This window comes from Rhea pennata, chromosome 4, assembly GCF_028389875.1.
Source record: "Rhea pennata isolate bPtePen1 chromosome 4, bPtePen1.pri, whole genome shotgun sequence".
Lineage (NCBI taxonomy): Eukaryota > Metazoa > Chordata > Aves > Rheiformes > Rheidae > Rhea > Rhea pennata.
Genome location: NC_084666.1, coordinates 77534002 through 77557096, shown reverse-complemented (window position 1 = coordinate 77557096; position 23095 = coordinate 77534002). Strand labels below are relative to the sequence as shown.

Below are 23095 nucleotides of genomic sequence, written 5' to 3'. Positions count from 1 at the left end.
CTGTTTGTCCGCTTGTTTTCTCAAGTGGTTTTCCAGCTCTGTGTTGAGAACTACAGGACTGTCTGCCTAAAAGTGATCTCAGGCCTTAAATTTATTTTTAAAGGCATTCTTTGCATATGGAAATGATGAATGTCTTTATAGCATGGCATCACCATAGAGCTGAACATACAGGTTACATTGGTAATTTCAGAGAAGTAAAAAATTCTAGCTATGAAAAAGCTCCCTTCAACACTGTACAAAAACTGTGAAAGTTTCTTAAAATTGCTTTTAATCTATGCAGTGCTAAGGATCCACCAGAAATGACTTCATCTAACGTTAGACCAATGTTTTTATGGGTTTCTTCTGGGCCAGTTATGAAACTTCTCTCAAAGATCCTGAGGCACAGTGATTTTACTGTCCCTGTTCTGTGAGGCAATCTCTAATGCTAATGTCAAGGTAAATGTGTGTCTCTTGACCAGAGAACTTCTGTGGAAGTTGACCTTTTTCCATTACTCTTTTTGCTATTACAAGATTGCAAGCAAACAGGCTAATATATATATATATATATATGTGTGTGTGTGTGTGTGTATATATATATATATATATTTTTTTTAAGCTAGCATATTTTCCAGCATACAGCCCTGTCTTTAGTATAGGGGCTGCTGTTATTTCAAATGACTCTTTAACATATCAGAAAAGGATATCACTTACCCTGTTGTGCTTTTCATGAATGCGAAAGTTGATTATCATAAAGATACTACCTTTGGCCATCACATTTCTTTAGTCTGCAATATGTGCAGACTAGGGAAGGAATAAATGTGCAACTATTACCTTGTTGTGCAGGCCAGATGAGGCATCCTCCTGGATTAATAATCTACAAAAGGTAGCTTGTGGATAGAGAGAGCGCATAGTAAACCTTAAGGGAACTGTAGAAATGGTAATTTGCCCAAGTTTTGAATTGCTTGGCTGTTGGACCAGCTTGCAAAATAGGCTTTTCACCTTCTGAGCTGGAGGAACTGCATCTCTCTGAAAAGTAGAGGTGTGTGAAATTTTATTATTTGAAGAAATATAAAAAAAAAAAAATCATAAAGTGCTATGAGATACCATAGTTGTGCGATAGTCCTTGAAAAGTAGGAAGAGGGAGGAAAAAGCTTTAGCATCTTAACTTAAAAATGATTATGACAACTAACAATTTAGCTGCTAACAGATGCCTGTAATAAGAATAGTAGCACCTTAGTAGATAGGAGAGGGGGATTGGAAACTGAGGTATGTCAGATAATGCGTTATGCACATTTTGGTTAATTTGTTGAATTTCCAATGACCCTCTTGGAGAACTGTTCTAGGGAAAAAATTTTATTCAGAGAGGCATCCAAGAAGACTGATAACAGGAATCTTGTAATATGATTGGAAAACATTCAGGTGAGTATTAATTACTTGGTGTTAAGTGTTTAGTTATTGCTGCTGTCTTTAGCTGATATACCTGCTCTGACCGTTGAACCGCAGAGCTTCCACTGGCCGCACATAGTGTGCGGTGGGAAGACAGTGACTTGTATTTAAACTCATTCATCCCTGTTAGGATATCCACTTTGATTAAAGCTTCTGACATTATTATTTAGCTTCATGGAATTTGCTTTTCTGAAGGTGACTGTTGGGATTTGGCTTCTATGCCCTGTAGTTCCCAGGTGATGACAGAAGATCGGATGGTGCTGCTCAGCACTGGACTTGAGGCTGTCCTGCCGATGTTCTCATGAGTACCAGAAACCCCTTCATTTGTGGGATTGGTTTTGGTTTGGATCCCTTTGATCTTGGTCAGAGACTTTTAGTGGGAGCTTTGTTTTATTAGGACAACCTGAGTTAGTGCCTGCAGTGGGGAAGCTGTGCCTGTCTGTTCAGTTAAGGCTCCAGGTGAGCAGCACCAAGTTACCCAGTGATTCAGGAAGGGTGTTTAAGGTGAAGCAGTCCTGGTTACCAGCATCTCTGCTGCCCATCCAGACCTGCAAACTAAGCACTGTGGTTACTGATAGGATCTATTTTATTGATCAAAGCCAAATCTGTTGCTGTGGAAGCAGACTTACCAGACTAGTCATGTTATGAATTCTTTTGGTCCCTTTCTCTATTAGTAATAGCATGTTTTTTGGAACTTTGCTTTAAGCAGTAAACTATTTTAAACCCTACGATTACGTGATGGCTACCCATGCTGTTTCTAGGATCTTTCCCAAATGAAGCTGGCCAGATAGCAGCAGTCAGATAAAAATTCCATGTTTTAGGTGTAGTGGAAGAATATTCTTGCTTTCTTACTGGCATTCTTTTTGATGGGTTTAAGTAGATTCTTGTCCTCTATCTGGTTGTTTAAGCTACTCACAGAAATGAGAGCATCTTGAGCTGAATATTACTGCATTTCCTGTTGTATAAATCTGTAGTTCGTTTCACTTATTGAAAGGGTCCTCAGAATAAGGCCCATCTCAAACGGGCAAGGGGGGGAATCACGATCATTGAAGTCATACGTTGATAGTTTGATGGCATCATATTTCTGCTGTCACCGTCGCGAAGCACTGGAGCGTCAGAGCACGGCTTTCGTTACGACTTGCTGCAGAAGATCGTCTGGGATGCTTCGCCATTGCACGTACTGCAGTGCTCCCCTTTGAACTGTAGCAGAGGGCCAGGAGGGAAGTTAATTATCAAGTCCTGTATGTGAAAGATCTCTTTTCAGTGCGTGACATCTGTGTGCGGGCAGCTCTGCCAGTGCAGTGCAGTCTGCGGTAGTTACTGCTACAGAGAAAGCTACCAAAATGAAATGGGAATGATCAATGTGGTGCTTCTCCAGAAAGGCTTCAGGGAACCATCTTTGCTGGCGGCTTCTCGCTTTCGTGAGTGCGTAGCTGTGATGGATGATCCATGAAGAAAATCTCACCGGGCAGCGTCACTCACCCGCGTGTGTTTTGGGGTGCCAGGAGCCTTGAAATGATTGGGGGCAGCAAGGGTGAAATGCCCTACCAAGCGCACCACTTTGTGAGCGGGCCAGAGCTTGAGCTAGATTAATTCAAAAGTTAAATCTTCTTCAGAGGCTTGAATTAGGTAAAAAAAAAACAAAAAAAATGAGCCTTCCTTCTGATGAGGAAGACTTGTCTGCAGGATTTGAGTGGCTATGCCAATAAAATCACCTTTGCTTCCGTATCAGGGAAGCTAGTGGTGTTGAAGCCTTGTAAAACCTGTCATGTTGCTGTATTGTTTATAGCGCTTGAGGCTATAATTTCTTTTGTGGTATTTGTGTTGCTAAAAATTGATTGAAATTCCTCTCCATGAAAATAGATGGAGAAGCATTGCCTGGTCTGGGGTTTCATACACTGTGTTTTGGAAGCTGTCTTGCCTGCTGTTGGGTTTGAAAGAACACGTTGAGAGCCATCATCTTGTGGGTTTTAAATTTTCTCCCAATTCTAGTTTTTGTTTCCTAAAATGCAGATATTAATAAAACTAGTATTTTTCTTTCTTTGGCTGCTTGGCATAGGAGAATTTGGGGAGGGGAAAGAAGAAGGGTCCTTTATTCTGCCACATTTGCTTAGAAATGTTGATTGAATCAGAATCTGGTTGCTTGCAGCAAAGAAGGTGGTATGGCAAAATGTAAAACTGTTGGAAAACTTGTGGTATGGATTCGTGGGAAGTAATGTCTTCTAAAATACTGATATTAACTGTTAGCAAATTGGGAGAGGAAGAGAAAGGTGCATGTTGCCCAAAGCAGAACAAATACAAGTCTTGCAGACACCAAGAATTGTTTGCTTTCGGGTGTGTGATACTAGTTTACAGTGACTTCCCAAACATTTTGCGGAAATATTTAATCTTGTGAGGTTATGTTTGTTTCCTGTAGCAATATCTACTTTTGCTTCTCAGAGAAACCACGTGGGTTTAATGCAGTTCGTACATGGTTTAAAAAGCGATGCACAGATAAATGTTTGTTGCTGTTAAAATAAAAATGAGTGGGGCCAATTCTAGCGTTCTTCTCGGACGTTTTTCCTTGTCTAATGAACAACACTTACCAAAGTAAGACTGCAGGATATAAAAGCTTTTGCTTGTAAGATGTGCAGGTGAGTAAATATTTGTCATACAGCAGCAAAGGCAGGTGCCTTTGTAGTGATAGTGCCTTTCCACAACATAAAGCATCTCTACAAAATAAGCTACAGATGACTGAGTGCTTATCTCTTGCTCCACATGGTCCTGACTTCAGCCTTTCATGCAGCTAGAGCTTATGGTGAATGTAGACACCTATACTCAGTAAGCAGTCGTTTTTCCACGTTTTAGGTAAAAGCACCAAGCTTTTAAGATGAAGCTTGTTTCTAGGAGAGGCCAAACTGGCTGGTGCGGATCCTGCTGTTCCTGCTGCTGTGTGTCATCTTCATGCTTTGTGGCATCTTGTCCACGGGTCAACAGCGTGGAGTAATTCCTTGGCCTTGATTAGGCACTCTGCCTCTGGCCTAGCTTTGAAATGGAATATCAGATTTAGACTCGCGTAACTTAGAGCAAGACTGCTCAGTTGTCTTCCGAATGCAACATAAAGGAAATAGCGTGACTGCAAAGAAGGAATTATTAATTACAAGAGGAAGTGACTGCAAAAATTTGTTTTTATTTTCTTGATTGGGGTGATACAAGCACCGTGCAGGACATGGATGCCATGTAGACGATGCACCCACTCCGACTGATCTAGCGTGCGTGCTTCCCTAGAGAGGGACCCGCAAGGGTGATGATATCTTTACTGACAGATTGGGGGGGTTTTGCAGTGCAGAATATTTGCTTGTCAAAGATCTAATGCTAAACAGAGTAAGACTGGTCCTGCCCTGTATCAGCAGGGCAGGGTGGTGAGCAGCTCAGAGACTGCAAGGCAAATGGATATAGGTCTTTTGTCTTTTAAGAATAGAAAGCAATGTGACTGTTTTACATAAGAATGCAGTCTAAAATGCTGGCTGGTGGAATAATACATGTCGAACTATTAGCTAGTCGGTGGTTAGTGGAGTTTTACACTTGTTTGTGCTTCATGTATTTTTAGCTTCTTGATGTTTATTTCAGAAACAGATTTTTTTTTTTTTTTTTTTTTGATAACAACAGTCTTCTGGCCAACATATAGGCTTAGCCACGATTTCATGGACCGGTCAGCTCAGAGCTCTGAGAATTCGTGTACGTTCTGTATTTCCTAAATATTTGATAAACCGTGTTCTGTAAATTTTAACCTCATACCAGTTTTGTATCCGTTTATGCAGAATATGCAAAACTTGTTGTTTGTCACAGCATGGCCCTAATACTGAGAAGAGCTTCTGCTGTCAATCACACTGAAATGTCAGTGTCTATTGCATAGGGTGTGCGACTAAATGTCAGCCCCGAGTTGCATACTGAAAACTGAGGAAGTATCTGTGGAAACCTTGTATGTTCTTGCCGTGTCCTTGCTATGCTCTCCCCTAGGTATCCTCTTCCGGCTGCTGTTGGAGACAGGATTCCTGCATCTTGTTTGATGCCGTACAGCCTCTCATGCTAATGAAACTTGAAGAAATTCTGTTGCGTGCTGCACAATGTTTCTATCACAAGTTATGTTGGAATTAGCTTGAGCTGGTGAAGCTTCATCTTTTGATGAAGGTGGAGATAGCTTTAGGAATAATCATAATGTGCCATTCTGGAAAGCATCTTCCTACATATCATGCTGGAATCCTCGAGTTTACTGTTCAGTAACATCTGAAAATCACCTTGTTGACTGCACTCTTCATCAGAATTCTGCAAAAACATATACTCTTTTTTTCTTTTTTTTTCCTCTTGTGCTCACATCAGTGAATGGGTTGAGAGCTGCTTGGATTTGAATGCCTCTTTAAAGTATAGTTCTTTAGATGTTAAAAAAAAAAAAAAAAAAGGTTTTGGTTGTTCATGCACCCTTTTTCATTTCAGGAGGATAGCTGGTCTGCAGGACAGGCTCTAGGGAACTGAGAAGTTCCAAGGTTTTTGTTGCTTTCCAAGCTCTAGATTTCATTGGACTGCTAAATAATGTGTTCTGAGAGCCACATGGTTAATTCCACATGCAATCCATCACCCGGCTTCCACTGGGTTTTACTTGTTTTTCTTCTTTCTGGAAGAAATGGCTAGCATCTGCAAAAGGAGATTGGAATTAGTCTTTGGTCTCCCTTAACTCTCCTTCATTCTTTTGCCCCTTAGGATGTTGCTTGTTGACCTGATTTGCTTCGGTGGCTGCTTTTGCTTTTTAAGGACACTGAAAGCAGGACTCTTAATCTGCCGAGTGGGATATCGGGATTACAGCTGACATCCTTTATTTGAGTATAACTTGCAGCAGAAAGGTGAAATAGTACTATTCCTATTCTTTCAGAGAGAAGTGAAATTGGGACCAGGCAATGATGAGTTGTCCTTAAAGCAGCTTTCAGCTTGGGATATGAATGAGAACTTAAATTGCTCGGACAGCAGGAAAGCAGTTAAGGTTTCTAGCTGTTCGAGGAATAATATACTAAAACAAATGCTTGCAAACGAAGCAGCCACAGAATCCTTGCTTGCAAAGAAGAGGGCCTTTAGTTTTGTTGCGCCAGAAATAAGCCCCTGCCAGTACCATCTACCGATGGGCTAAATGTTTTCAGACTAATGCAGAGATGATTTTTTTTTTAAAAAAAGTCTTTGAGTAGAGTCTTGTGTTCCTTATTGCACACTTGGAATGTGTGCATTCCAGGTGACTCTTTGAAAATGCTTGTGTGTACTTCTCTTAAGCCCTACCTGAGTATTGGTGAAAACTGAAAGTCTGTAGATGCCTGCAGAAAGCTACATCTCCCTGTAGAATCGAGAAATCACCTAAACACCTCCAAAAAATGTGGTGAGAAAGTGGTGGTATTACTTTTCAGGGACTGAAGCGTGCTATGAGCAATTATCAGCTGGTTTGTTAATTCTGAATTTGATGTGACCACTTAAATACCCAGCTTTTCTACTAGAGATTTGTGATTCATGTGAAGACAACTTGGGCTTGAGGTTTCTCCAAATGGCGCTTGTGCAGTGACTGGGACCCCCTCTTCTTGCCTTTTCTGAGTAACTTCATCAGGGGTTGAGTGTGAAAGTTGGGATCAAAATCAGAGTGAATTGTGTGGATGAAAAATAAGTGTTTAGTTTACTGACTTTTATTAGTTGTTAACTACAAAGAAGGTCCATGCCTTTAATTTAAACAAAGCTTCTGTTTCTAGATTCTTAAGCTTTGCAGGCTCATTGTAGAAGCCCCCAATCTTTTTTTTATCCTGTAGGACTTGTATGCTTGGTGGAGAGCGTTCTGGAATGATGGAGCCATACCTCTTGCAGTATGCAAAGAAAATGCACTGTAATGACACTGAAACTGTACCCAAAGTTGTGGGAGTTTTTTTTGTTGTTTTGTTTTGGAGGAGGGAGGTGGTGAGGAGTGCTGCATTTTTGAAAAGTGCACTCTGCCTAACCTGCGTGTGCTTCGCGTTCTGGCCCTTAGCTGAAAGGGAAAATTTTCACTTCTGAAGGATTTCATCCAAAAAAAGGAAATGGGAATATTTGTTTCATTAAGTCCGGCAAGATCAAGGCTTTGAATTGCTGTTCATGTGGGCTGAGCAATCTACCAGCTCTGATGGCTCTTTGAAGGATGTGATCAGCCTGCTGTGCCGCCTACAGCCCCTGCAATTTTCTGCTTGTTCTTGCTCCCTTTGAATATTTAATCACTGGTAGGTAGAACTGGAGTACCAGAGAGCAATTTTGTAGTGCTCCCTACAAAAGTACTTCCCTAGAAAAGTGATCAGAGTTAAGATGCGTTTACTTACGGGGAAGTTGTTTTGGGCAGTCCTTGCAGGAGGAGGGACTCTTTTAAAGCTGTCTTCTCACCCCACTGGAAGAGCTCCAGGTGTGATGCCTGCTGTTTTTTCTGGTTCAGATCTTTTCCCCCACCTTAGTTTGATTAGATGAACCTGATCTTTGGAACATCTAGTGCAAATGTAATTCTGAAATAGATTCAGGTATCTTATAGTGCAAGAATAACCGTGGGAAATGAGGTTTGTGGGGTGTTTGTGTAGACCAGGAGTCGGCTATTTTGCTTAAGAGGTCAAAACCTCAGTGAGCAAAGTGTAAACGTACTTCTGGGGGAGACAATGAAAACACTGAGACAAACTGTCTTTCTGAAAAGTTAGAGCTTACAAGGAAATACGACAAACTCCTTTTAAAAGGATTCTTCTTTGTGTCTAGATTCCTCTCTCTCCTTCCCCACGGTGGGTTGGTACATGGAGACCTTGTTCATGCCACTTCTGTGAGGCTTTTTTTACTGCTGCCTTGTAACTTGTTTCTGTGAATTTTTCACCTAAGCCAGAAGAAAAGCTGTCCTCCAGGCACTGTTTAGATTTCCTGTTTTATTGACCTCTTCCTCAATTTTATAGTTGCACCCTGTTACTGTAGAAGACTGATTTGGTTTTTGCACCCTAGACGTACATGACACCTTGCCTTTTGTAGGAGCAGACCTGCATCGAGAAAATGAGAGGAGCAGTGATCAATGCAGCCATGAAGCAAGAAGGGCCTCTGTGCTAAGAGCTGTTTTACAAGCTGTCTGCCAAATGTGCATCTTTTCTCCCCTAACATATGTTGACACCCCCAGCTATTGCTACTGTTGCTTAACTAATGACAAGGTAGTAGAAACATGCAGGCACGTGCTGTGAGAATATCTGGATCATGTCATGCTCAGCCAAAGTATTGTTCAGCACACTATGTGATGTTGTACTCCGCATTCTTCACTAGAGGTAGAAGAGTTTCATTTAAGAAACAGTCATTAAAGACTAAGTGCGCCTTTAACTTGTAGATCTCCAGGAACTGACTTCTAGGATAATTGTCTGCTATTTCCTCTTGCTGTAAAAATTCTCATTGCTCTCTGTGCTGTTGGAGAGCTTTGTCCCAGTTATCTCTGCATTTTTTTTTCCAGTGTAGCAGGACCTAGTAGTACTCCTGTTCATCTGCTGCATACTATTGCAACCTGCAATTTGTCTCTTGCTGTATCTGTCCCCAACAGTGACTTGTTGACCCCCTAACAAGCTGGTTAGTTGGGAATAAAACTATTGCCTGGGATAACATATAGTTGCAGTTCTGCAAAACCCCTTTGTCAAAGGGGTGCTGAGGTGAGTGGGATTTAATTCCTCAGCTTGATGGGGTCCTCAGACTTCGCCCCAGAGAAAGCAGTTCTTGGCCTTAAAGAGTTCACGCCTCTCTGAGCAATAAAACCCTGCAAAACAGCTGCTGTAATGCAGATTTTTGGAGTCTTCTGCAGTTAACTGTCTGCAAGGACAGGGTAAGCCCAGTTGGTTTGGCAGAGCTGTGAGGAACTGAAGACTTGGGCAATATAACTAAAAGCACAAGTTGGTTTTAAGTACAGGTACATCTGGAAGATATAACCATTTGTTTTCCTTTCAGCATTCAGGGGTTTGGATGTGCATCTCTTTCTGTACTTCTGTGCATCTGATGCAAAACCAGGTATGAATTGTACCAGCATTTCCATAAGTGTGCTCAGGAAGCTTGTGGATGTCAGGCCTAGACAATCAAGAACAAAAATGTTCTTCTGATCTTTGATCATGCCTACCATTAGAATAACTAATTTTTTTTTTAATCCTATTCTGTTGTATTTTTGGTACAAAAGCATGTATGTGGTTGTTTCCAATTGAAAATATTTTCTTTCAGTGCACTTCTGGGGCAATGTGAAAGACGAAGGCCTGACTATTTGGATGATGGTTTGTGTGTAGACAAACTCCTCTTACTTCTCAGAAAACTTACTTGTGCCTTTGTTACCATGTAGTTACTATGGAAGGTTTTGTCCTACCTTGCTGATGAAAATGTGAAGGTTGAGTATGCCTAAAAGTAAAAATGCTTGTTGTTAGGGGGTTATAATTTGACAGATAAATTAAGTAATGTTGTTTAGCTTCCCAGTTCAAAATAACTGTGCCAGGAGGCTATAGGCCAAGTGTTTAATGTTGGGATTCATCCTGCTGTAGCAAGTTGGCAGTAATCTGAAACATTTAGTGGCTGTAAGTTCATGCTCTACAGGATTTTTTCTTCTTTTTTGGTGAGAAGACTCAGGCCCTGCTTATCTCTAATACTGATTTGATAAAATAGTGACGTGATTAATTCAAGCATCTTAGACGGTATGTGAAGGTCAGAGATATATATTGTATTAGTGGTAATGGAGATAAAAATATAATTATGTATCAGGCCACTGTACAGTCCATGTCTGTTCTACAGGTAAGCTTACAAGTCTTTGATATCCTTGTAGGATATAAAGATTCAATTAAAAAGAAGAGCTTCTTTATACTTTGTACAACGTGGCCTGTAGGAAAGGCAAGGAGAGCAAGGTAGTGATGTCGCTATTAAATTGTTAAGGGTACTGCCTGCAGTACAGGGGAAAAAAAATACACCCCAGTGCCTCTGCTGTCCAGAAATAAATCAGCATATCAAAATATGCTGATTAACAGGGTTCCAGGAGTGAATTTGTGTGCAGACCCTCATTATATTGGACCATCTTGACAGAAACTGTTGCAATGTCTCCTTTTCAGGCTACTTGGAAGCCATCCTCAAAAATCAGCATGTAGTGTTTGAAATCTGAAATAGCTATAGTTAGCTAGAATGGCTTTTCTGTTGTATTTCATTATAAAGGGAATATTTTGGTTCCGATAGGAGATGTATCTTGACACTTTTACGCGTCGTGGTGCGTTTAGAAAGGAAATTTAGAGACACACACTGTGCCTAGATCTCTTGTATCCTGTGGTTAGAAGGGACTTTATGTCGGCCTGTAGTGTTAAAGGTTTTGAAGAAGCAGGAGAACGTTCAGTTAGAAGCTACCTGTGGTTTGGCAGGTACAAAAGTACAACGGCGTTACACTGATAGGCTAAACATCAAGTGCTGGATTTCTTTCGTTAACATTCATGTTGATGACAGTATTGCTTACCTGAATCTGTTTGTGAGATTATATGCTTAAAAAGTGTTAAAAGGATGAAGTCAAGTAGTATAAGAAGTGCAAGAAATAAGGTTTCCTTTGTGTCCTGAATTTGCTCCCTCTGTTCATCTACATTTTAATACAGTCCCTATTTATATCATCCAATTTCCCTTCCCAAGACCCTACTTCCTTCATTGCATGGAGGAGTTGTGTGTATAGGACTGACTAAGGAGGCTGTTGTTGGCTGTGTCCTTGGCTCTTGGAGCAGTTGGAAGGGCTCTGGAGGTTGGGATGAGCAATTGCAGGAATGAGAAGGTTAAGTCTCGGGGCTGCAGTGGTTGAGTTCTGCCGATTCCCTTTCTCAGCCTAGTGTGGCTGCTTCAAGTGCATGTTCCACAGGTAGCCTCTAATTCAGGGATTTGCTAGGACTCCAGGTGAAGTGTCTTCAATCCATTTGTGTGTGTGCGCGTGCATTTGCCCAAAATCAAAACCCTGAGACAAAAATTATAGGTTGTAAGTCATACCAAAACACTCATGGTTGATTAGGGAGATTGAACTCTTTTGATATGCTGCATAATCCGTTGCCCTTTGAGCTGGGAGAGGAGCTGAAAGTAATAGTGGGTTGTCATCTTCTCTGGGCCCAAGCAGAGGTAGCAGGGAAGAGCTCTTGGATTGCCTAAGTCTGAAGAACGGCGAGACTGAAAATCTGGGCTTTGGTTTCAGCAACAGGCTCAGGCAGTTGCAGATCTGACGTCTCCACGCTTGTTACCTCTCGCTTGTCGCAGTCACTGTTCTTGTACCTGCGTCACCTTTTCCTCTTGTGCTAGTCCAAACCTTCAGACTTTGTCCAGATCCCAGTCATACCGCTCTGAAAAGCCCGGTCTGTCTTCCTGGACTTTCCATCCGAGCTATTATCTCTTCCCCTGCTGCGTGTCCTCTTGTTCAGTTCTTCTCTCCCCTGGTACTTTGTCCCAGGCTCTCTGCTGCATTAATCCTTCAATGTCTTCTCATCCAAGTCCAAGCATTTCATCATTTTATCCTGCTCCTTTTCTCTTAATAGTTACTTGATTGCTGGTCCCTTCTTTGGGGGTCTTACTCTGACATCTTTTGGGGCAAAAGGCTCTCCTGTCCTCCAGAATACCTAGGTTCACTTGAAAGTGGAGTCCAAGAGCACAGAGGCGGGACATACTGCCTCTCTCTGTACTTGCCTTCTGTGCTGCCTGCTGTACTTAAAAATTCTGGAAAATAAGTCCTGCTCGCCTTGCTCTGCTGGAGTGTGCTTGGCTGGCCTCCGAGGCGGACTTGTCTGTGAGTAAGATCTCTAAGAAGGTGGTAGCATGCATGGCACAGATGGCATCTCCAGAAAATGCAGGTGCCAGATCTTAATAAGCCTCCATGAGCACATGCTAGCTGAATTTTGGTGTCTTCCCCCTGGAATAGCAAAAAAGTGGTCCAAGGAAAAGCCCAATCCAGCTACTTGAGTCTTTTTCAAAAACATGGAAGAATGAATTGTAGCTTCTTGACATAAAAGAACATAAAATAAGTCAGTTTACTTTATTAACATGCCAGACCTTCTTCGCAAAAATGCAGCTTAAGGCAAGCGTGCAGCATAGGACATTTTAGCTGGAATTTCTGAAATTTGGCAATCTAAAGTCAAAATTATGTAAGAAAAGAGGTTAGAATAAAAATAATGCCACTAGTTAAGATTTTAAGGAAAAAAAGCTTGTTTCTGAAAAACCTCTCACTGATTAAATATAATTCCTTTTATTCTGAATTGTATGGGTTTTTTTGTTTGTTTTTTTTTTTTGATGGAGAATCCTGTCCATTTTTGCACCTTTAGTTGCAAAGAGTATTTGCCACTATTCCTTCATCTTGAATGCATTAGTCCAGCTGCATATCTACAGGCATCGTTGCAGGAACTGCCATAAATGTCTGCTGCTTTTTTGCTGTCTCGTTGGCAGCAAGTCTCCACTTCTCTGTACACTTACGCTGTCATTCACCCTTGTTTAAAGTAGGTACGAAACCATCACTCTGAATTGCCAGTAGATTGTACTTAATTTGCACAAAATCTGGCAAAGGGGAGAATTGGGACCCTTCCTGACAGACCTTCAGTTTTTGCTGTGGACTTCGTTATTGCGGTCAGGAGAAAATGCTGCGATCTTGAAAGGCAGTGGTCCGAATTCACCGTTATCATGTTGTTTCTGGCCAAAAGAGTTTATAGGTGAAATAGATATTTCTATTTTTTGAAGAGCTTTTGTGCATGGTAATTCAGTGTAGCAATGCCTTCCTAGGCATATGGTTGCATATCGCACTCTGAATATTTTTACGTAACTTAATTTTTACCACTCAACAGTTTTAGTAGGGAGAGAGGAAAAAAAAATTGCCGGGAAGGATAACAGCCTCTGAGTATACAGACCACAGGATACACGTCTTACCCTATTTTTTTGTACTCCCTGAAGGCAAGCCAGTATGCTGTGGTTAAAATTTTGTGTGCAAGCCACTAAGAAGCTGGAGTGTAACTGCTGTACGGAGGCAGGGAAGGCTTTGGATATTCGTTACTGAAAGGAACAGGAGTGGCAACAAGCAGCAGGAGCGGTAGTAAAGACCGGAGCAGGTTTCGCAGTTAGCAGATTTCCCGGCGTGAGTCGGCGGATGCACAGCTTCCCGGCTAGCTGTCGGGAGGCACCCGAAACCGAGTGTGGAAGAGAATCAGGGTTCATGTTTATCATGCGAGGCCACGTGATCGTACTGTATCTTAACTTGCCAACTTAGCCTTACTCCGGAGAAGATCCTTTGCTGCAGTGCTTAAAAAGGGGGGAAAAAACAGAGGGGGAAAAGAACGGAGAATTGTGCAATGTGTGTTTATGCCTCCATCATGCCGAGGAGACACTTAACAGTAAATAGTATGTGTATCCCCGAGGTGAGATACTGTTTCTGCTTTCCCTGCACAGTGCTGCTGCAGCACGGAGCCGATCCAAACATTCGGAACACCGATGGGAAATCTGCGCTGGATCTGGCAGACCCTTCAGCAAAAGCTGTGCTCACAGGTAAGATGCGTACAGCTCTCCCTGCGGTTCATTTTGTGTGCATAAGTCCAGCATCTGAAAAACCACTTGCCTTTTAAAATTTTTGTTGTATAAGAGTATTTTAAAACTGTGTTATTACCGGATTTCACATTGCTGTAGCTGTCGTTAACCTGCTATGCTGCTATAGGTGTGATTACTTAAAATAGAGAATTACAGCACTAGTATAACATTTATTATTCACTGCATTTTTGTTGTGTCATTTTTTTAATTGCCACCCTATGTATAGATTGAATTGGAGTCTCGACCCTTGAAAAAAAGAAGAAAAAATTTGGGTCGGTTGTTCTAAGACCTTCACTGTTGTGCAAGCAAGGACGTTTGTATAACTATAAAAGTAGCTATGATCTGAAAGACAACCTGCTACCGATTGCTGAGATCAATAGTTACATTATATTTTGCTGCAGGTTCACACGCTGCCCTTTCCTTCCTCCTCCCCACTAGTCATTTTAGGTAGAACTATTCATCGTGCACCATTTTTTCCTTTTTAGGGGTTGTTAGCTGCCAAATAATATTTTTCATGAAAATATTAATTCTACAGCTATAACTTTGTTTTTATGCAGCTGTTTGTATAATTAATTGTTGTAACATACCAATAAAAGTTAAAAGTATAATTTATTAGCCTGTCAAATCTTTACTGAGAAATACATAGCCCTTTTTTGCTGATTTTGGTATTTAGGAAATAATACTTAAAACAAAGTAAGATTTGATTAAAAATGTATACAGTCTGATATGGAGAGGGATTCAGCAGCTGAGTTTCATTTAAAGAAGTGGTTGGGGGTTTTTTGCCTTTATTTCCCTTATTCTCTCCCTCTTCTTTATTGACAGTTTAATTTATAGGTTATGAGCTATGCAACACCCATGTTCTTTCTTCATATTATGTTCAGAGCATACCAGCTCCCTTCACTTTGTCAGAAACATTTCCCCATCTTCTCTTTCCAGTGCACTGACTGCTATACGTAATTATCTACGGCTCTGCAGTGATTTGAGAGTGCCTTTGGAACAATGCACTTTAAATACATACGATTTAGTTTAATTACTCAGTGTCAAATTTAAACACGCTCCTACTGCGTTAACACTAACGTTAGCGGCGCTAAGTGGGTTAATCTGATTTTTTGGGGGCTGTTGACAGGTACAGTTGTACAGGAGCTGAGGATGGAAAGGGCCCCAAGGAGGCAAGGTATCTAAACAGTGTTAGCGTATATTTGACATTTAGCTGCGGGAACGTGGCAAATGTACAGTTTGGGGGGTGAGGAGGGTTCGTGGGTCCAAGCAGCTCTGCAGATTATGCTCCGAGACCGACTCGAGGGCACAGCAGCAGATTCCGGGAAGGTCTGCGAGCGTGACTTTGCTCGTCCCTTCCGTCAGCTCCGTCGGCATCTCCCCGTGGACGTCTCTGCGCGTTGGATCAGCCCCTTGCGCCGTTTAGGCGAGGGACGGGGCAGCGCGTCGCCGCGCGCGAGTGGCGGCGGGTTGGGAGCAGACCTCGGAGACTGGCTGACGGAGCGCCGCGCGCCCTGTGTACCCCGGGCCTCCCCCGAAACGCCTCCCACGCGAGCACCCGGCGGTCCCGAGTCGCCCAAATGGACGGTTACCAGCCTGCGCTTGGAAACGTGTATGCGTAGTGCCACCCCTGCCGCTGTTCGGGTCCTTCGTCGTGAGCAAAAAGGGCTAGTTTTGGTGGGTGTATGTCCTTCCTGGCAAGGAAATCGTGAGGCTTTCTCAGCTTTGTCCTCAAGGTGGCTCTTGGCTACGCCGGGCTCGCTCTGTTGTGCACCTGAGCTCCAAGCCGTGTAAATGGGGGTCTAAATCAGGCTTTAGCTGCTATAACGATCCCCCACTATGCTGAAAAAGAACGAGCTGGATGCCATTTCAATGCAAACTTTCTATTAAGAGCTTGCTTCTGGATGCTACCCTGCTTTTTGGTGCCTCTGTTAGGCTGCTGCTTGCTCATGTATTTTGCAGACGTCGTTACCTCCAGGGCCTGCCCCCCTTGCCGAAAGAAGGGGGCTTAAGGGATTTCTCTAGGCTCAACCCGGCTGGGGAATAATTTTTAGCTACGGTGGTGCTTTGCAGTTGGGTGCATCAGGACTTTAAATGCATTACTGGATTGAAGATGAGTAGGCTGTGTTAGCTTAATTTGCAGTATTTAGCGCTGAATGCCGTGATTTTAGAAATGCTCATATTTAGAGCGAAGCTGAGCGCTTTTGACAGCACAGTCTGTAATTGTTATTGTATTTGTCTTTAAGCGGCATATACGTCAGGACTGTTCTCGGGATGTTGTTTTGGATGCCTTTTTCTATCAGTTTCTGGGACCGTAATAGACTTGTCCACTGGTTTATTGATTGTTGGAGAGCAAGGTTCCTCTTGCAAGATTGCTTATTTTTGATCAAGTATTTGTATAAGAAGTTTATGCAGGGGTGATGATTGTTTTGCAAGTGAACTGTGGTAAAAGCCTTTCTTGGAGCTGCCAGGAAGAAAAAGCAAATAGAAAAATTTGTTGGTAATTCATTACATGTTTTCGATATAAGTGAAAGATTCTGTATTTTATAAGGGAAATTTTCTCTGTGTAAAGTGCATTTTGAGAAATACTAGGGGATGTGACAGCAAATGCTGAATCCCCAATGATTTGTCCTTTTCTGCCTCCAAGTCTCAAAGAACATATAGTATCTTTTTCTCTTGGATTACAGAAAGGATATATAATGCAGTGGTTTCTGGGATGATGTCCAACTACTTTCTCACTCTGAAGAAGAAAAAAAAAACCCACATTTTAACAGAACATTTTAAAGGGTACATCATGCAAATGAAAGGCTAATATTTTGATGGAAATGGACTTTGGAAATTTCTTTGTAAATTTAAGTGGATTATATGGAAATCTAACACCCAGTTCCAGCTTCTGAAAGTGGGGAAACCGTGTTGTACTACTTAAACGGAAGAGAACGATCTTTTTATTCCCTTCCACAGGATAACCGCATACCTTCTTGCACGAGCCAAACATTTCATGACTGAGATGGGGAATACTTACTGGTCCGCCTTTCTAAGCATCCCTTCCTGCTCCTGAATCCGGTCGTCGCGGAAGGATCGTAACCATCTTTTCCGCTAGGCTCAAGTGGCAGTACTGACTCAAAACCCTATCGCATCTAAAGAGCAGAGCAGTTGCAAACCGTCGGCTCAGTCGGCTTTTCTTGGTTTAATTGCCTTTAGATTGTGTGGTTTCTGAAATGGGGGCTCGGTAATACTTTGCAATACGTAGCGCTGTGGGACTCCCATCCAGAACATGGCCTTTGGGAGCTGTTGCAGTGCAAATCATATTAGTCTTCATTATTCTGTTATCCTGCTTATTGCCTCTTTAAACATTAATATCCCTTTCTGTCTTCCTTATACAGTATATAAAGTGCCAACAGGATTGTTAATGGCTTAATGGAAATGGTTTATTTTGAATTTTCATGCAGTGATGCTTTGTTGCCACCTCCCCGTGTTGTCTGCTGTCTGGAATTGACTGCTCTCTGTGAACGATAGGTCTTTGTATTTGAGTATTTCTGAAGCTATTAGCAGAAGCTGCAGGTACGTTGCAAACCAGTGACTTGGAGCAGTCAAGAGTTGGGTTTGCAAACCAAAGGTTAATACTTTAAAACAGGTCAAAATGGAGGGGGGAAAAAATAAAGTGGCACCTGCTGCCTCTGCAGATTAAAGAAAGATTTCTCAGATAGGAAATAATTTTTTGTTTCTAAATAGAGTCAGTTTTCAAAGTTAAACAAGACTCTGATCTTCCTACCAGCTATGGAAATATGTCCTTTACAAAAAAGAAAGGGGGGGGTGCTTAGGTGCTGTTTCTCACTATTTCTCCGGGTTTTTTTTGGATGTGGAGTGCAGCTCAATGAGTACATCCAGGCTAGGGTTACCAGAAGTGTTAATGAGCATTCGTGATTTGATCTCTTTGTCGTGTCAACTTTTTAATTTAAGCAAGCAGGGAACACGGTCCCTTTATTGAAATACACTTACATAAGACTCTTAAGTGAACTGCTGTCTGTGCAGAATTTGGCTGGAAGAAAGCTAAAAATCTAATATTTCACTATGAAAAGTTTGCTGAACTTTAGAGAATGGAAAATGGTTGCTGTGCGCAACTCATCCATTTTAAAATCTGCAGGAAAAGGAGAGGCTTTTTCTTAAACTGTGTCACCTTTTACAGTTTGAGTGTGTTAAACCCCAAACCCTTTATTTTAGGTTTGTGGTATCTCCTTTTAGGTGCTTTTATGATTCTGAAAACATTTTGGATAGGCCACTAACGCTTGCTTTTGGTACATCAAAGTGTTCACCCACCAACCTCCTCACCCCTTTCTTTTATCAGTCTAATTTTTATATGGTGTACCCTGGTCATTTGGCCAACACACAGCTTCTGTCTTTAAAAATGAGTATCATGTTCAGAAATAGAAAAGGAAAAACTTCTGTAACGATAAAGGTAGGTGCTGCTAGACTAGATCAGGCCATCAATTTATATGACTTGTCCTTCCTGACAGTGGCCAAGGCCTGCTGCTTCAGAGAAAAGTGAACCTGCAGAGAAATGTTCTGACCTTCCAAGAAACTCTCACCTTACTTTAGGTCAGCTCTTGGCATATGTGGTGAAGCAAGAGGACTTAAAGCCTTTTTCCAGCCCTTGTTTGTGCTTTGAATGTATCTTCTAGTAATTGTTATTTATAGAGCATCCAGGTGGGTCTTCTCTCTTCATTTCTACCAGGGCCTGCCAGGAGACAGCAGGGCATCTGCACAGGCCTCACGTGATGCTTTTACATTTTGAGTCTATGGTGATGCTTTTATAGTTCTTATAACACCAGAAAGGAGATTTATTATTATTTTTTAAAAACTTCGTGGAGGCATTGCTCATCTTGTCTGTAGTGCTCATCTGTAGTTTTCTGGTTTCATTATAATTGCGGCTGTCTTGTTTTTGTAAATATCTCTTTTAAAAAAAGTTTGGTATAGTGTATATGATCTAGGTCCCCACTTTTTTCTTGGACAGAGATCCGTAGATTAATTAGGAGGTCAGGAAGAAAATGGTCTCGTTTTGCATTTTGGCCTGCTTGCTGTTCGTTTTCACTCCATGTTTGCTTGCTTTTGCATTGAAAGAAAAGAAACGTTTCTCTTTTTGTTTGCACTCTGTCCCATTCCCAATTCAAGAGCAGTCTTTGTTCTCCAGCTCTCTACATATGAAGTTATCACTTCAGCATCCTTGATGGTATCCTTTATTCTCCTTCCGCTTTCCAGGACTGTGGGGTTTTTTTTAAGCTAGCATGTTTGAATTGAATGCTCTGCTCTGAGAATAAACATCCAGCTGACTTGTCTGCAGCAATGATTTAATAGATTTCATGACATTTTTCATTCCAGATTTTATTTGAGCTAAGTTTGTTTTTATTACCTCTGTGATTGCAGAGGGACTAAGTGTTTTATTGAAGCCTCTATAGGAATTTCCAGCTTCTTTTCTTAAGCCTGTGGCTTAAATTCTGGTGTAATACCAAATGATTTGTATTATACATGCAATGTTTATTTATTTTCATTTAACAGTACTCCTTTGGTCTACCTGTCATATAGCCCATTCTCTTTTTCTCTTAGGTCCTGTTATACGGTGGATTATTTAATACCAGTTCCTCTGTCTTTATTCAAGAAGGAATCAGTTACTTCTGCCATGAAGCACTTGATCCTTGAAAGTACTTTGCTGCTTGTTCTACTACTACATACTTTTTAATCTCTTGCTGAAGGGCTGTGAGCAGGGATTTATGTGAGCCAGTAGACATGTTCTGCTGCCTAGGTTTTCCATTTCCATGCCTTAACGTGTTTGGGTTTCTTCCTCGTATAACCTTAGCTCTGGATGATGATGTGTTTCAGAGAGCTCAGTTTGGGAATGATGGCAGCTTCTCCTTTCCTCCTTCCTGCCTGCTTCGAGATAAGCACCATTACCGTTCCTTGAAATTATTTTGTTGGAGCATCGCTTGTCTGGCAGGATTGGACGACTTTTCCCTCTGGTTGGCATCCTTTATTTGGGGAAGGAATTGGAAGTCTGTAGTATCTGTTGACATAGGTGGCTCAAATAAGGAGGGACACTAGACTTTAGGACCGGTGCTTTTATGAAAAGCATGGTATTGGTTTATACCTTTTCCTTTGTAGTAAGCTAGTTTTTTTTCCTCTGTTTTCCATTTTCTTTTTACCGTGATAGCCATTTAGGAACGTTTAGTGAGAGCTTTTTGAATGGAGCCCAGCTCTTAACTTGTCAAAGCAACAAATTACCCTTTCAGAGGTTTCACAGACCCCCCTAACTGTAGTCTTTCAGATTATTGTACAGAGTTTCAGATGCCTTGAGCTCTCAGAAATCTGATGTACACGTATTGTAGTCCACAATACACACTAAAATTTCACAATATCAAACATGGAAAGAGCTTCTCATCTTAAGATTTGTTGTTACCTGGACAGACAGAATAATGAATAAGATCTCTAAAACTCGTAAATTGGAGCCCCAAAAGTATTTTTCATGCATTAGGGAAAACTGCAGAAATGTAAGAAAGTGTTCCATTTTTGAAGTGCCTCAATGATCATTTTGATTTTTGATTTCCACCAGCCTCTATTGCCTTTTTTTCTTAATGTTGATTGGAACATCTTGAGTGCTGTTTAGTTTAACTTTTGTTGGATCTTTTTCTTTTCTTTTCTGTTTTGTTTTAGGTAGTCAGTGTTGCATATTTCTGCTTAATGGCAACTGCTGATAATCCTGCAACCAGGTACTACTTTGATGCATCCTAGATCGCTTCGTTGTCTGTTCCTGATTGTTGCACTAGAATTGGCCTTCTCATGCTATGTACTTGATTGCATGAAGTGGTCTGCTAGGGTAGAGAGCTAGGAAGTAAGTGGCTGGAAGAAGTTACATCATATAACTTATTTGTTTGGTTGTTAAGCAGGATAGTCATGCTGCAGTTTTAACTATTATAATTCAGTTTCCGTATGTTAGGTTTCAGTAGGTAAGTCTGGAAGTTAAGCCCCACTCCCCCAAAACTAGCTGGGTTATTCCTACGAGTAAAAATTCCTAGTGCCTCCATCTCTTGTAATATAAACCCAAGAGCAGTCTCATACAGGCAGATTTCTTTGGGAAAAGAAGCCACATTTTAAATTTTGAAAGTGCTGAGCACTCGCAACTCTGAAATCAGTGGAGTCTCTGGATATGTGGGCAAAATATTTGAGAGCATGTTTTTCCAGGCTGGACAGATGGATCTGAAGGAATGGTAGTATTGCATAAGGAAAATATTCTGGCTAGGAAATGGGAGAAGCAAGCAATCTTAACTTTTTGTTTTTATGCACATATTAGGACCCGGGCTTTGCTTACAGGACTGCCTGCTGTTTCCCTCTGCCTCCTTCAACAGGAAGGATAGTTATTCTCTGGGGAGGGAGCAAGATTTCATGGTGAAGGCAAATGTTGTCCATATGGTTCCTGCTGCGTTTGCTGGAGAAGCTGAAAGCAGTAGAGCGAATGATGCAAGATGGGAAGATAAAGTTTGCACATACTGTTAAGGCAGCTATAAGTTTCTTTAGGAAATTGGATTTTTTTCTCAATTCTGTAAGGCTCCAAATGTAATGCTGAGCTAACATCACTGATCAATATTTCCACATGGCTTGGGGTCTCATTCTAACACGCAGAAGAGTAGTGTTTCTCAAGAGCAGTGTCTTTTCTGCTCTTTTAGTCCGTCTCTGTTCAATTGATTACGGATCCTTTAGGTTTGAAGTTGTTCACATGTTCTTTTGCTGCCTCCAAGACAAGGAAGTGCAATCACACTAGGTAGTGGGTGGTGGGAGAAGTAGACCATTTTGCCCATTCTTTCTAAACTTGGTGACCTCTGTTCATGCAGCCAGTTTTCACTGTAGTCTTGTCCATTCTGTCTCACCTTCTGCAGCTCCTTGTCCCAGTTCCGGAAGCAGGTTGTCCTTTGAAGCTTCTCGTCCTGGTTCCCTACTTCTTGCCAACAAACATACGTACACATGCGCGCTCCTAAGGTCTCCATCCTTTACTCTGCCTTTTAGCAGGCTTGTAGTTTCTTCCTGCTGGCTCGTAACCCTGGTGGTCTGCAAATTCTTCATCCAGAGCCCATGATCTCTTCAATCCAGCTAGCTTCCTCATCCCATTCTCCTCTTCCTTCCCTCGTCTGCATATTCCCGGGTAGTTTCTGACATGAACCTTTCCTTGAGCTAGCAAAATAATCCCTTTGAGTGCTAAATTCAAATTTGAGTCCAAATTCAAAAAAATGAATATTATGTAGATACTGTTGTATTTCAGATAGCTCAGCTGTAGTTATCTGGACTCTGTCTTTTATGCCGCTCGCTTTTTAGATGTCCGTATTTTATTTTCACAACAGCTATTTTTGAGTTTGAGAAGAATGCAAACATGGGAATTATTTGAAAGGATTTATTTCTTTTAAAGCAACAACTAACCTAACTGGCTGGATGTGTTTTGAAAGGTCCTTTGGGGATAATCCCAATAGGAAACACTACTGATCTAGTGCTTGCAAACCTTTTACAAATACTTAGCTGAAGTCTCCTAGCAGGAAGCTTTGTCAGACTGATTGTTGTGATTGATAGGAAAATGTGTCCTTAGGGAATCACAGAATGGTGGAGTTTGGAAGGGACCTCTGGAGACCATCTAGTCCGACCCCTTTGCTCAAGCAGGGTCACCTAGAGCACATCGCATAGGATCGTGTCCAGGTGGGTTTTGAGTATCTCTAGAGAAGGAGACTCCACAACCTGTCTGGACAATCTGTAAGGGTTTTTTTCAAGTTCTTTTAAAGTGTAAAAGCTGAAAGAGTCTCCACAAGAGCCCTTGGTTCAGTTGCATAGCTAAGGAGCGCTGTGGCTCTGTTATGATCCCTGCTTGTACTACTTAGCTGTTGTACAAGACTTGTTATGATGATAGCATGCCTTTTTTTGCAAGCTGTGATGCTCCTATTCTGTAAGGTGCTGAACACTGAGATCCGTTCTGCACTCTGTATGGGATACGGTCCCTGCCTGGGTCAGCTCCTTTTTCTTTTCCTTTAATTTTACTACACACTTGCTAGCTGTGATTTCAAATTCA

The 23095-nt window shown here is 41.6% G+C and overlaps 1 protein-coding gene across 1 annotated transcript in view; it reads left to right on the top strand.

Moving 5' to 3' along the window:
• TNKS (tankyrase) overlaps nt 1-23095 on the top strand; it is a 125418-nt gene that overhangs the window by 17913 nt on the left and 84410 nt on the right. Inside the window, exon 3 of the mRNA XM_062574401.1 lies at nt 13870-13965. Coding sequence (XP_062430385.1) covers nt 13870-13965 — 96 coding nt within the window. The remainder of the gene's footprint in view (nt 1-13869; nt 13966-23095) is intronic.